We start from the raw sequence: 15,967 nt of genomic DNA, 5'->3' as shown, positions 1-15,967 counted from the left end.
AAATTGGTTAAGCATTAACAAACCAACCACATCTAGATAGACAAACACTTTGTACGTGGCAATGTAGCTATACGTCAAATTCGAGTTCTTCGCGTGTTAGTTGGCCTTGATACATAATTACATTTACATTTTCACAAAGGGTCTTCCAAAATCACTTTTCTCTTAATTTTAGATCCAAGCTAGGCAGGTATGCATACTAGTTTATAACCCGTGGAACCACGGTTATAAAATTAATTGATTTTTTATAATAAAAATTTATAATTATTAATAAGTTATTATAAAGAAGTCATTTTAAATAAATTATTAATTAAGAGATATATCAAAATTTTAAAGTTATTATAACTTTAAATTTAACATATAATTAGAAAATATAAATTTGAATTTTGAAATGAGTTGCATAATATATCTACATGACACATGACATAAGATTAATGAGAAGTTATATTAGAATGACATTTGGCAAAAGAATATTAAACCTATTCATTTACTATTAAAATAGGGACTAGTCCGTAAGAACCTTATCCAGATTAGTTGAAATAATTTGACAATTTGAAAAAAAAACATTTTATTTAAAAACATAAAATACAAGAAAAGTATAAAAAAATGATCATTATTTATTACATATATGATAAAAATAAGTATATGCAAGTTATAACTTATAAAGATAACTGTAATAGACTTTTTTATTAATTGATTACTTTATTATATATTATATAATAATGATGGAATATGACATTAATAACTAGAATTTTATCACCATTATTGTCTGTTGCCAACGAAAATCCGTTGTCATCTTTCTATTAAATTAACTCCCAGTTGCTTACATAAAAAACTAGATCGTTTATGGAATGCTAATATTAATGATAACTTGTGATGTATGATTCAACATAAGTGTAAAAATGGATGGATTCAACTCGTTTCGAGATTATTTAAAGAGATAATCAATCAATTATTTTTCTAGGAAAAAAAAATACATATCATGCTTGATTGATCCGTTGAATCAAATTGTCTTGAGGGTAATTCTAAATGTATGATGCGCCTCCGGTTTCACCTTCCATCTCTTATGAGATTATCGCCTTCTCCATGATTAAGTCAACCCTGAGACAACAAACAATTCATAAATTGATTGGCAGGGAGAGGGTCTCGGACCAACGCTCCGGAGATAAAGTCAGAGAAGATCTTGAGAGAGTATATTGAAAATCAAATGGAGTTTGATAGAGTGGTATATGTGTGTTTGCGTACCTTGTAAAGTGATTTTCGTCACTTATTTATAGTCGATATTTAGGAGGTTATGACCTCTTCTTGTACCGAACAGGTTTGTCATCTTGTCACATTAATGATTGTATGCCCGAAGGTACACTAGTATGTATTTGTTGGCCGTTTAACAACTGTTTCTCGTTGGTCAGAGGATCTATTAGTCACGTATCACAATACAAACTGTTTTCTTTGAGTCTCAATGTACTATAACACTGTTGTGACGTCAAATCCGTATCTTCGTTGTTATTTTCTATGGTCTGGTGCTCGTACATAGTTCGGTATACATATGGTTTGATATATACTTGGTTTGGTACAGTGAGGGTATATTCATAGTTTTGAGCTAGGTTATACACTATTAAGCACCCCCCCACCCGGCGGTGGCGGTTTAGATCGTTACTCTTCTATCAAAAGTAACCATTCAAACTTAAAAAATATTATAAAGTAACCGTTGTAACCGAATAGGAATAGACACGTGAATTAAAATTTGACGTGACAGTTTGTCGGCTTCAGTGTTCATCATTGCCTATAACCATCTCCCCAATTCTTTTCCATTTAAGGAGGATATAGTATATGACTGCCACCTTGTTTGCTCCATAAATATAACTTTGCTTGATCTCTATAAATACCCCCTTGGTTGGTTACTTTTCTTCATCGCTTGTAATTTTCTTCTTCAAATTACTCTTCACTCTTTCTTCTTCATTTTACTTCCCCATGGCTAACAAAAGAAATTTCGAGCATTTGCACTGTGAAGTCCAAACTTACCCTTAAGAGCTTTTTTGATATCATGAAAAGTACCATATTGACCCTAAATTTAGTCCTCGTTTGCCTGAGCTTGGGGATGCTATTGTTGACACCCCATAAGGGTTTGTTAGGATGTATCATGTTTTCTTCAAATCGGGTCTACGATTACCAACATTCGAGTTTTTGGAGGTGGTTCTGGACTACTATCACCTGCATATCGCCCAAATTACTCCAAATGGTTTTCGAAAAATCATTTATATGTTGTGCTCTGCCTTAGATGTCATGCCCTTTATCACCGTATTCCGCCACTTCTATGTCCCTATGCCCAATAGTGATTAGATATCCTTTTCTCTTTGCCATGGTCTGGTGGAGATCTGTGATGACCTTCATACTTCTATAAAGTATTCAAAGGAAGAGTTCTTATATGTCATTGCCTCCGCCTTTGCTGGGCCTATGGTGTATGGTGTTACTGCTGATAGGGCTGCCGATCCCTCTCCTGATTTGTCCCCTGAAGAACAAAGCATTGTAAACCATTACCAGAGATTTTTGTTAAGTGGACCGACCCTTAAGAGGTAATGTTAGGTATGGTGGGGATCAGTTCCTACTGGAACAAATTAGGGAAGAAACCAGTGGAATCCCTAGTGGGACAATAAGTCACTTCATTGGAGCGAGTGCATCGCAAATGTTTGTTAAGTTCTTCTCTGGTCACGGAGGAGGTTACTATTCCCAATTCTCCTTCTCAATCAAAATCCGGTATGGATTCTACTATTAACCATACTGGTCAAGATATAATCATGCATGTCATCCCCCCTCTTTCTAAAAACATTGTGAAGGCGAAGCATAACAGTAGAAACCTCCATCTTTTTCGACCAGGGCAACATTGAGAGCTCAATTTTCCAAAAGAAAAGAAGGGACAAAGAAAATCGTTTCCTTGGGAGGGGTGATGGATCGTCCTGAGAAGGTGATCGATTTATCTTTCCCTAAACACAAAAGGACCACTCGTGGTAATGAAGCAAGAAATCGCTGTAACATCCCGATTCCCAAGTATAATTTTTTAAAACTTTTATATTCATAATTATAGACCTACTCAACGAGTTGGTTGCCCCAACTCGTCGTGTAGAAACTGATAAATCCGCATGGATTCTAGAACCTACTCGACGAGTTGGAGGACTCAACTTGACGAGTTGAGGCTGGACATGAAAACCCTTAATTTTTAGGGTTTGCACCCTATTTAAAGGACCTTAAGTCCTTCCCTCCAGCCTCCTTACCACTTTTCACGTCCAGAATCAAACCCTAATCGAGCTAACCTACTTTTGAGTGTGTGTGAGGCTAAAAGTGCGTGTTTGGTGCATTTCTTGATGATACTTGAAGATTTAGAAGCTTGGAATGAGAAGGAGCTTGTAGATCCAACATCTACTTCGTTTTGGCATTCATTTGAAGGTAAAAAGTCATTACCTTGATCAGTTTCTTGTTAGATCTCTTCATTCAAGAGTTTAGGATCATTTCTAGCTAGTTCTTGAGTCATTTATGGTATTGAGCACATTTTGAAGTGAGGAGTTCATATCTGGACTCCTCTAGGCCCTCATGGACATAAAGTTCTCGACTTTACAAAGATTTGGCCTTTCTCCATACCCTAAACCTCTTCCTAAGGCTAGTTTTGGGTATTTAAACCTCTTGAGGCCTTGCATGCACGTAAAGTTAGCAACTTTACGTGGTAACTACACCTTTGGAGGCTAGATCTATAGTTTGGAGCCTTGGTTTCACTTAAAAGCGTCTGAATGAGAAAATGAATGAAGGAACTCGACGAGTTGAATAGTCAACTCGACGAGTTGAATAAGGGTTTCCCAATATTTTAGATGTTGCATGGACTCGACGAGTTACTTGGTAACTCGGCGAGTTGACTCGGTTTTTGCGATTTTATGATTTCTAAAGGAAATCGATGAGTCTGTAAGCTACACTCAATGAGTTGGGTCAACATGGACGGTTGACCTTGACCGTTGACTTTGACTTTGACCAAGGGTTGACCGGTTTGACTTCTGAGGGTATTTTGGTAGTTTGGAATTTATGGGTTTGGATCAATGGTGGCTGTAGGTGATTGAGTTTGAGAGCCGTGTTTTGGGAGTTTGATCTTGTCAGTTCAGTTCGACATTGAGAGGTGAGTTATTCTCCCTATATCAACAGGGCCGAAGGCACCGATGCCAACCATTCTTTTTGGATTGTTATCCTGGTTATCACATGATGATATGCTTAGTGACCTGTTAGGTCGGTATCCTATTTTATAGGATGATGATATGATTAGTGATTTGTTAGATCGGTCTTACTGTTTGTATATGCTAGCATTTTTTATCTATGTGTTGATTGTATGCTTGGGGGTGGGTTGAGGCAGACCTGCTTTGTGTTGTAGGCCAACATACCCAGGGCGGCCCGGATGGATTGCATGCCCAATGGGGCATACCAGTTAAGCCGAAATCCCGGAGAACGGTCCAGACATGCTGAAGGCCCGGTAGGGCGGACCAGACATGTTGAAGGTTCTGAGAGTGGGCCAGATAGACTGAAGGCCCGGTAAGGGCGGTCCAGTCATACTATAGACTCTATATGCATGCTGTTTGTTATGATATGGTCATGGTTTGTATGGCGTTGGTATTTTGGGGGAACTCACTAAGTTTCGGGTTTACAGTTTTGGATTTTGTTTCAGGTACTTCGAATGATCGCGGGAAGGCGAAGGCTTGATCGTGCACCTCCTCGCATTTTATGATTTTGATTTCTGGGATACTCTGATATGAAACTATTTTGAAAACATTTTGTAATAAATATGGTTTTGAATGCTTGGGAAAAGTTTTAAATTTTCATGAATTTTACGGATGTTACAAGTTGGTATCAGAGCCTTAGTTTGAGTGAATTGGAGGAACACTCGCATGAATCCTGTCTCAAACTAAGGAAAAGGTTTTCAAAATGATTTTCAAATGGTTTTCAAAATACTAAAGGAGGATGCAGAGTGTATGATCAGCTGGAGCCAGTAAGTAGACCCCAAAATACCATACGAATATTTGATATTGTGATATGTTAGAACAACATGCTAGTGATAGGCTAGGGATCTTCTGGAATTGCATGATAAAATTGCCTGATTATATGATGCCTGATAGCCTAGTATTTTCTTTATATGAAATTGACATCATTACTGTAGTTTCTTAGTGTATGCATCATAGTTGTACATAATTAGGATCGTATTGCTTGAGAATGTTTGGTTGGGCCTTATTTCTTGTTCTTGTTTGATGAAAGGCTTAGGGTAGGATCAAATATTCGAATGTCTATAAGGTCCAACGTTATGTATGGCTAACATACACGAGTGTTGCAGGGTTGGTCGAAGTTTCATGGGTGAGTTGTGCGAGGCCAGTAAGCTAGTTATGAGATATTTAGCCTTTCTCTAGGAGTGAGGATTGAGCGCTCACCATGCATGTGTATATTGTTAGGGCGTTGTGATGATACTTGAGATAAATATGGGTAGGTATGGAAGGTAGTATGGGCCCGTACTACTGAAAGCACATGACCCATACGCGTAGCAAGGAAGTCACAACCCTTAGGTCTTTGTTGGGTGTTGGTTCCCCGTTATTATATGGAGTGAATGATATCTTCCTGGTATATTTTCAACATGGTGGTTATGAGGCGGTTTGTGACTGGATTCGGATCGAGATCAAGAAAGGGCGGTCAGGATGGACCAGCAGTGCCCGAGGCCATTGGTCAGATGAGGTCGGCTGAGTTGACATCAGGAGTCAAGAGATCTTACATGATAAGGTTGCTACACTGTTTCAGGCACAGTTACCGGAGATGTTTGGGTCTATCAAGACCGCTATGCTGGAGTATTTTGATGAGCGCTATGCAACCCTTGCTGAGACGGCTGCCGCTGCAGCCTCCGCAACTATAGCAGCCGCTGGTAGTGGGACCAGTTGGGCTTTTCAGTACCGGGACTTCGATAAGACGTAGCCCCCGACTTTTGATGGGCTTTTCATCCGCTGTTTTCTTTGAGTCTCAATGTACTATAACACTGTTGTGACATCAAATCCGTATCTTCGTCGTTATTTTCTATGGTTTGGTGCTCGTACATAGTTCGATATACATATGGTTCGGTATATATCTGGTTTGGTACAGTGAGGGTATATTCTTAACTTTGAGCTAGGTTATACCCTATTAAGCCCCCCCCCCCCCCATTTTTTATCGTTACTCTTCTGTCAAAAGTAACCATTTAAACTTAAAAATATTATAAAGTAACCGTTGTAACCGAATAGGAATAGACACATGAATTATACTTTGACGTGACAGTTTGGCGGCTTCTAGTGTTCAACATTGCCGATAAGTATCTCCTCAGCTCTTTTCCATCTAAGGAAGATATAGTATATATAACTGCCACCTTGTCTGATCCATAAATATAACTTTGCTTGATCCCTATAAATAACCCCTTAGATGGTTACTTTTATTCATCGCCTTTAATTTTCTTCTTCAAATTACTTTTCACTCTTTCTTCTTCATTTTACTTCCCCATGGCTAGCAAAGAAATTTCGAGCATTCACACTATGAACTCCAAACTTACCCTGAAGAACCTTTCTGATATCATGAAAAGTACCAGACCCTGAATTTTGTCCTCGTTCGCCTGAGCTTGGGGATGCTATTTTTGACACCCCATAAGGGTATGCTGGGGTGTATCATGTTTTCCTCAAATCGAGTCTACGATTACCAACGTTCGAGTTTTTGGAGGTGGTTCTGGACTACTATCACCTACACATCGCCTAGATTACTCCAAATTGTTTTCGAAAAATCATTTATATGTTGTGCTCTGCCTTAGATGTCATGCCCTTTATCACCGTATTCCGCCACTTCTATGTCCTTATGTCTAATGGTGATTAGATATCCTTTTCTCTTTGCCATGGTCTGGTGGAGATCTGTGACGACCTTCATACTTCTATAAAGTATTCAAAGGAAGAGTTCTTCTATGTCGTTGCCTCCGCCTTTGCTTGTCCTATGGTGTTTGGTGTTACTGCTGATAGGGCTGCCGACCCCTCTCCTGATTTGTCCCATGAAGAACAAAGCATTGTAAACCATTTATCAGAGAATTTTGTTAAGTGGACCAACCCTGAAGAGGTAATGTTAGGTATGGTGGGGATCAGTTCCTACTGGAACAAATTAGGGAAGAAACCAGTGGAATCCCTAGTGGGCCAATAAGTCACTTCATTGGAGCGATTACATCGCAAATGTTTGGTATGTTCTTCTTTGGTCACGGAGGAGGTTACTATTCCCAGTTCTCCTTCTCAATCTAAATCCAGTATGGATTCAACTATTAACCATATTGTTCAAGATATTATCATGCATTTCATCCCCCCCCCTTTCTAAAAACATTATGAAGGCGAAGCATAACAGTAGAAACCTCCATCTTCTTCAACCAGGGCAGCGTTGAGAGCTCAAATTCCAAAAGAAAAGAAGGGACATAGAAAATCGTTTCCTTGGGAGGGGTAATGGATCGTCCTGAGAATGTGATCGATTTATCTTCTCCTAAACACAAAAGGACCACTCGTGGTAATGAAGTAAGAAATTGTGCTCTATTGTTGTCTGGAAATTATCCTTCTTATGAGTCTGTCAATGTAGAGCCTTCTTTAGAAACATCTGCAACAACTACTCTTCATGAGTGTCCGATAATTACTGATCCTGAGTTAAAACATGCCAAGTTATGTGCTCGTCTCCCTCTTACTTCGGAAATTCCAGTTATTCCTAAGCACGTTGATCCGTTGCCGAATGATCAAACTCCTTCCACTTTATTTACTGCTACCGCCTTTCAACAAAAGCTTTTTGGACATGTCTTTGAACTTTTATAGGCGTCCATTTCCGATTACCCAACCATCATGGTGAATCCTCTTCTATGTGGTTCAGATGTTCCTGGCAACTTGAATTTTACTCTGGTGGAAATTCTCGACACTACTCCATTGTTTGGGGATGATTTTAATCCATAATCAACTACTAATTATTCTCAGAGTGCTTCTCAGAATATTTGTATGTTTATCTCCACACATCCTTTCATTTACCATTTCCTTTTATCTTTCTCGATGCTAACATGCGTGTTGTTTATTTTAGTGATGTCGTCTTTTAAGGAAGAGGCTCCTATGCCTACACTTGTCACATTTGCGACCTCTTTACTCCAATTCTAATGAACTTTTTCTAGGACCCATGTTCCCAAAGGTCATGAGCTTGCAAGTGCGTTGGACGAAGAAAGCCTTGATAGGGATCGCTCGTGTCTAATGGGCGGAATGCATTTATTGAATGATTTTTCAGCTTGCATTCAGACGCATGCACATATTCTTGCCAATCAACAACTCAAATTTGAAGAAGCCTTTCAGGCTATGAAAGGTATGCAAAATAGCCATGAGCAATTGGAAAAAGAGACAAATACTAGTAGAGAAACCAGATTCACATAAGGAAAATATGATTTTTTATAAAAGATTTAGAGGTGCAAGCCAAGTGCATGCCGTGCTCGACGCGTACGTCTGACAACCAGATTTTTCGAGATTAGAGAGGCGTGGAGCATAAAAAATGTGACATGTGGCAAACCCTAGATGGAGCCACGAGTCGTGTGCACGTCGCACATGAAGTTCACTACGCACACAAACACTATAAATAGAGGTGCTCACTTTATGATTTCTTCACACCCAAAACTCTCTCTCTCTCTCTCTATATATATATATATATATATATATATATATATATATATATATATATATATATATATCAAGCTATTTCGAAAGTCCTCCCAATGGTGCGAAGCTTCGGGTGCAGTAGCAAGGATGCTTCAGATTATGCTACTAGTGTGGGTTCACAACCTTATTTTACTATTTTAAAAGGGTTGCAAATGAAGAGTAAATTCCAGATTCAAAGTGCTTCACTCTCCAAAGATGATCTTGGCTTCCTTCCTTCTTCTTCTAAGCACACAAACACACACTTTTAGGCTAGAAATGGCTTCTCAAGGAGAACTAGGGCTTCTAACACGAATGAGAGGGTGGAGGCTGATAAGGTGAAGGGAAATGAGGCCATAAGGATGCTTAAATACTAACCAAACCATAAAAAGTAGGGTTTCCCCATTTAGGAAGTATGCCAGCGTACACCATGTACGCATGGCATACTCCGAAGCCTTAAATTACCAAAATGCCAATAAGGCCCTTTTTGCATACAATTATTGAACTTTGGGACCAAATGCAATATAAATGAATTAAAGGGGTGGAATTTTAAGTACCTTATCATCAGGATGTTACAATTCTCTCCCACTTGATCTAGACTTCGTCCTTGAAGTCTGTTGCAACGAAAAACTCAGAATAATGCTCCCGCATCTCAGCCTCCGGCTCCCAGGTCCACTCGGAGGCTTTTTGATGCTGCCACCACACCTTTACCAAAGGTATCTCCTTGTTGGAAAGACCTTCATCTTTCTTTCCAAAATAGCTACCAGCCTCTCAACATAATTCAGGTGCTCATCGACCTAAATATCGTCCAAGGAGACCACTTCATCCTCATCCAATACACACTTTCGCAGCTGCAAAACATGGAATGTGCTATAAATCTGAATGAGCTCCTCAGGTAGATCCAACCTGTAAGTAACCTTGCCAACCCTGAAAATCAATCGAAAAGGCCCAATATACTGGGGACCCAACTTCCCCCTCTTCTCAAAGCGTCTCACACCTTTCTAAGGTGAGACCTTCAGTAATACCATATCACCGACCTAAAACTCCAACTCGGATTGACGCCGGTCGGTATAGCTCTTCTGCCGACTCTTAAGGGTCTGCAGCTTGCCATGCGTCCTCTGGTGCTCAACCTTGACCATCCTACAGGTCAAGTATCTCTCGACATACCATGCTATCTCCCTCTTCATACATGGTTGTCAGTAGCTTAATCTCAAATCCCGATACATCTTGGTGGCTCCAAGGTGTATAGAAAAGCGAGACTCATGAGCCTCATCTAGCAAAATTTGCATGACCTCATCAGAAAATGGAACCGAGACTTGACCACACCGGGTCAACAACCCTCGACTATCCATGAAAAATCTGTCAATCTTACCTCTGATCCTATCTTATTTCTAACTCTCTTTCCGAAATCCCTCAACCCGAGCCTCCCTAATCAAACCTAAAAGCGGAGAATCAACCGATAACCTCATACACATCTCTACAACAGAATATCTAGCCGACTTGCAGATTAAAGCATCCGCCATCACATTCGCTTTACCCAGATGGTAAAGAATCTCCCAGTCATAATCCTTAACCATGTCCATCCACCTGCGTTGCCTCATGTTCAGGTTGGGCTGGTCCATCAGAAATTTGAACGACGTCTCTTAGCAACATTATTCTTTTAGAATGTAGTAGTGTCTTTGTTAGATTTTGATGTTTTTTTTTTTTTTTTTTCAGATTTGAAAGTTTTAGTTTTATTCTTTAACAATAAATGTAATTCTTAGCAATTGTTACACGTATTCTATAAGAATTAATGTAATTTTTGTTTTAATTCTTCAATTGATGGTTCGGAAATTTTGCTATTCTATGAGAAATTTTTAAAGTCATGATCAAGAAATATGTTCAAAAATATTTTTATTATTTTATGGTTCAAGAATTTTTTTTTTAATTTTTGAACATACTCAAACATATTCTGTTAGAATGTCTGAATTAAAAACCTTATAATTCGTAAAATCCGATTTTTAAAATTAATAGAATATATGATCCCTTAAAATACCCTTCTAGTTAATTAAATGGTAATTTTCAATTATATTTAATTCAATAATATGTATTAATCACTTTCTTAAAATAAGTAAAATGATTTGTCCATATTTATGCATATAATAAAACAATAATTAATTTGAATATAATAACCTAAGCCTATGTGTGTGTGTGTGTGTGTATATATATATATATATATATCTTATACTATATTATAAAATATATTAGTCCTATCTTCTTCAATTTTAAGAAGTATAAGTTACAAAACTTTTTGTACAAATAAGTAATGCATAAATATCATTAATACTTGCCAAAATTTTGAAGACTTGAATTAAGAAAGGTTATTAAAAATTAGTTTGGGTCAAAATGATAATTTTAAAATATTAAGTTCATATATATAAATTAATTTAATTTTTTTAAACTAGACACCGATAATAATTTTGTGTTGTTAAAAAAAAGACATCGGTATTAATTAATTTAAACTAAATATATAAACGTGCAATATAAATATAAGTTTTAAACATAATCATTTTATTTAAAAGTAGTAATATTTTTTTACATATAACTAATAATAAAATTTAATAAAATTTAATTATTGATCGTCGCCGCCTTTTGCGGGTACATATATATATATATATATATATATATATATATATATATATATATATATATATATATATATATATATATATATATAGTGAGATTCAATAGAGAACCATAATTAACCAATGAACCGATCTTTTTTTTTTTCAACTTTTAGAACTTATTTTTTATCAAAAAAAAACTAAAAATATAGAAATTCATAACTTTTTATCTTTTTTCCAATGATATAAAATTCGATTTTTTTATGTCAAATTGACAATGTGAATCTTCGAAAATTCACAACGTGAATCTGAAAAATATTTTTCACATTTACAATGTTAATATATGAATTTAGATATTTTTAGATTTTTTTTTCCGATAAAAAATAGGATCTAGAAATTGAAAAAAAGATTTAGTTCCTTGAAAAACCCATACTTATGATTTTCTATTGAACTTTTCCATATATATATATATATATATATATATATATATATATATATATATATATATATATATATATATGTCTTTTCTATTATACCTTTCAAGTTTAAACGGTCCCACTAAACTACGGAGAGTGTAACATACTAACATTTAAGTTTTAACAAGGATCTAAGTGAAAAATACAACAACGTAATGTTTAAAGATCCGTCGACAATTTAAATCAAATCAACCAATCAAATTTGAAATTAAAATACATAAGGTGGGGTAGGGTAGTTTTGAGTTTTGACATGGGTTAGGTTGAGGTGGGTATTATAACAAATTGAAAAGGATTAAAACCATTAGATAAGCACTTACCATATATAGATTATTTAATTATTAAGAAATCTACAAATTTTGTTCATATGATTTGAATGATATTTTATTATTAACAAAATTAAATCTTATGAAAAGGATGAAATTTGCAATTTTAAAATCACGAAAACTATAATCATAGAAATCGGCAAACTATACACATACCAAATTTATGGTTTTCTCTTTACCATTAATTGTAAACCAATAAACAAGAGAGAAATTTTATATATCTATCAGATTGTAGGATATAAATTCATCTGAATAACTTGTTATAATTTATATTATCAAACTAGTTGTGAGACTTATATATTATACGGGTTAATTTAAAAAAATAAATAAATATAAAAGTCTAAATATTTGGGAACTTTGAATTTATAAGAAAATAAAAAAAAATAATGAATTATTATAATGAAAATATTTTTATCTTTTAAATTTAAATAAATAAACAAAAAAATAATAAGCTTTAATTTTGAGAATTTTGAAATTAAATGGTAAGTTCATTAATGAAATTAATATCTATTGATTGCAATTATTATATTAAAATTTATATTGAATTTAATAAAATAAAAAAAAAACTCATAAAATGATATGGGTAAAAAAAATTAATTTAAAATAACCATAAAATAATGTTTGACAAATTGAATAAAAGTATGAAAAATGGGAAAAAAAACATTCATTTATTAAAGAAGATTTTATAAATTTTATTTGATTATAAACATATAATCTAAATTTTTTACATTGATTTAGAAAATAATTTTTTAAAATAAACTTTATTGAAAATATGTTTACACTATTTCTTAATTGCAAAAAAAATAATATTCTTACTTAAAATCATGGGCGGTCCTACAGTGTGGGCAGTGCGGTCAATTGCCCCCCACAAAAAAAAAATCATTAAAAAATAGGTTTTTTTTTTCAAAAATAATATATTTTAACCCTTCAAAATTATATATTTTGACTCATCAAAAAAATTTGCCCCCATAAAAAAGTTATAAAAAAATTAGCCTCCTCTTCGGAAAATTCTTGGGTCCATCCCCGCTTAAAATGATATGATAAATACTATTATAATGATGTGTTTAATAAAATTAGCTTGCAACTAAAACGGTAGTAAATGAGTTGTCAATTTTTAAAGGTGTAAAATCACATTAAATCTAAAAACCAGTTTAAATAATTTTTTGAAATAAAGTATGATACCTTCAATGAGCATATAATTTTACATTATAAATCCTATGATACCTTCAATGAACATGCAACTCCATATTTTCTCTCTTGAATACTATATTCAATAATATTTTATTCAGATTGAATCCCAATCGTGGATGTTCTAAGATCAAAATTGGAGCGTTTTTTTTTTCAAGCTATTTGAAAAAAAAAAAAAGCTACTTTAAAGCTTAAGGAAGTCGTTATTCATTTGGATTAAAATACAAGAACAAATATGTAAAATATACCACACGATTATAAAAAAAAATTAAGTAATTGAAATGCATGAAAAAAAAAATAAGATTAGGTGGCCTTTGTAAACGACGTAATCGTGACGGGCGTCCCGAGTGCAGAAAATTTCCCGATGTCCACCGTAAACGTATCGTATCGGAGAAAAAGCTCCACCAACATCAGCCTGCAGCACAGCACCACCAAGTCCTTCGCCGGACATTGTTTGTTCTCTGCCGACGGTTGTTCTGTTTCTCTAGCATTCGACCAGTATACATAATTTATCAGCTTCTCTCCCTCTCCGACGAACCTATCGGCGATGAAATCATCTGGATTCTCAAACACCTTCGGATCCTTGGTGGCTAGCGGCTGATATCCGAAGATAATCTCTCCTTTCTTAATCTGAAACGCCGCGTCGTGGCTCTCCACCACAATGTCCTCCCTGGCTTTAGCGTATTGGAACTGAACAGGTGGATCGATTCTCAAAGTCTCATAAACAGCGGATTTAGTCAACGGCATCTTCTCCAAGGCAGAGAAAGTGATGTCTCCTTCTTCCTTAACGACGGCTCTGATTTCTTCAGCAAGGCGGCGGTGTAAATTCTCTCCGCCAGATCCGATCCACTTTATTAGAGTCGGAAACAGAACTTTCATCCCGCCGAACGCGTTAAACCCTGTCAGAAACACCAAATTATGACAAGCTTCCTCTCGTTTCATACCCAACTTTTCAGCTTCATCCAGTAACAACGACGCAGAATCAAAAACGGCATTGTAAAGCTTCTTGTATCCAGATTTGATCAAGAAAAACGGCAACCGAACTGTGTGGATGATGTCTTCGAGGAAACCCGGAACGTATTTAAGCCCTGCTGTTCCTAACGGAGCTAGCTGAAGAGCTAACCAGGTGGTGATGATTCCAGGACCTTTCGAGTTGAGCTTCGTCTCAGACGGAAGAACTCCGGTGACAAGCTTGAACACAAAGTCAAACGCCAGGTTATCACTGTGCTTATTAAAATCAGCGGATTTCTTATCTGTGATCTCATTTTCGAGATTCTCAAAGAGTTCCGACAAACTCGTCCGGAGATATGGAATAAACTTCTTGTGCGAAGAAGCGAGGAACGAGAGGAAGAAGGATTTGAGAGCATGGTGATTAGATTCGGTGGTGTCGAGGAAAGCGCAGACTCGGTAACCACCGAAGAAGGAGGTGGAAGGCATGTAGGTGCCATCGAGAATGTTTTTCTTTTCGACTTTATCGTTGTCGAAGAGGATGGTGAAGCTTTTGGAATCAAGAACGGCGACGACTTTGGAATTGGAGGAGATGAATGGCCCCGGCGGCATGTTGATGCGGAATACGGTGGAATTGTACTTCTTGATTCTAGTTTTGAAGAACTCGTCCTGGCCTTGGTTGTAAAAGTAGTCGTAGCGATCCTTGATCGGTCCGAAGAAAGGTAGGCCATAGCTGCCGGGTATTTTTCGCAAGGAGAGTTGCGATGAGGATGCAGGGTGATCGGAAGAAGATGAAGCCATGGCTAAGTTTGAAGTGACCAATTAGAGGTGCGAGGTGGGTTTCTTTGCTTTATAAATGAACCAGCTGACTCATGCAACTTTTTCGGTATATATATACTACTATAAAAAACTCATAACGTTTACTTAAAGTAATAAAAGACAACTTATAAGGTTTACTAAAGTTATAAAAGACAAAACAATTGACTCTTGACAATTGTTGGAATCCCTATGCGTTTTGTATATATTGGCAATTTGGCATTAAATAGACAAACAAGCACCAATATTAATAAAAAAATAGTCATTAAGTTTTTAAAGTTTAATTAGAAAAAAATTTAATATTTCTATTACTATTGTTTTTGTCATAATTTTATCATTTTAATCCATTTAACGAGTTTTATGGTTAAGTCTATTATCTTTTATATAGAATCAATTTTAAAATTGAGTTTAAAATTCAAATTTGATCTCTATAATTTTCAAAAAATTACACCACATGGTTTTTGACTTTATGTTTCGTTTTTTTTATATATTTTATTTATTTTCGTTATATATATATATATATATATATATAGAGAGAGAGAGAGAGAGAGAGAGAGAGAGATGAATGATTATTTGAGAACTCATAGTTTTTCGAGAACCCAAAAATTAAAGGTGGAGCGTTAGATCAACATTTTGAATGACTTGGATTCATCATGACATAATTGTAATTATCACTTGTTTTAATGGCATCAGATACATTTTATAAGGAATTATAGGGGCATATTGGGAATTAAAAATATCATTTCCTAACAATTAGTAATTAATTTAATTTATATACCAAACACACACAAACACACTATTTCTCTCTCTATTGAAGCTTAGGGATGAAATTCATAGTGATATCTTCCCATTTCCACACATGAATGTCTAATGGCTGCATCTTGTCGTGGGGTCTCTGGTGC

At 35.7% G+C, this 15,967-nt stretch overlaps 1 protein-coding gene across 1 annotated transcript; it reads right to left on the bottom strand.

The window, feature by feature from the left end:
• Positions 1-13,481: 13,481 nt before the first annotated feature.
• LOC145054124 (allene oxide synthase 3-like) lies at positions 13,482-15,119 on the bottom strand. The gene has a single exon (XM_079002258.1). The coding sequence runs from the start codon at positions 15,048-15,050 to the stop codon at positions 13,605-13,607; it is 1,446 nt and encodes a 481-aa protein (XP_078858384.1). The 5' UTR covers positions 15,051-15,119; the 3' UTR covers positions 13,482-13,604.
• Positions 15,120-15,967: the final 848 nt, after the last annotated feature.

Source organism: Lactuca serriola, chromosome 5 (assembly GCF_051521515.1).
Source record: "Lactuca serriola cultivar US96UC23 chromosome 5, Lser_US96UC23_V15, whole genome shotgun sequence".
NCBI lineage: Eukaryota > Viridiplantae > Streptophyta > Magnoliopsida > Asterales > Asteraceae > Lactuca > Lactuca serriola.
Note: the sequence above shows the minus strand (reverse complement) of the source record. Positions and strands in the feature narration are given on the sequence as shown.

Coding starts and splice junctions, on each gene's coding strand:
- LOC145054124 (XM_079002258.1), bottom strand. CDS start 15,050: ATGGCTTCATCTTCTTCCGATCACCCTGCATCCTCATCGCAACTCTCC.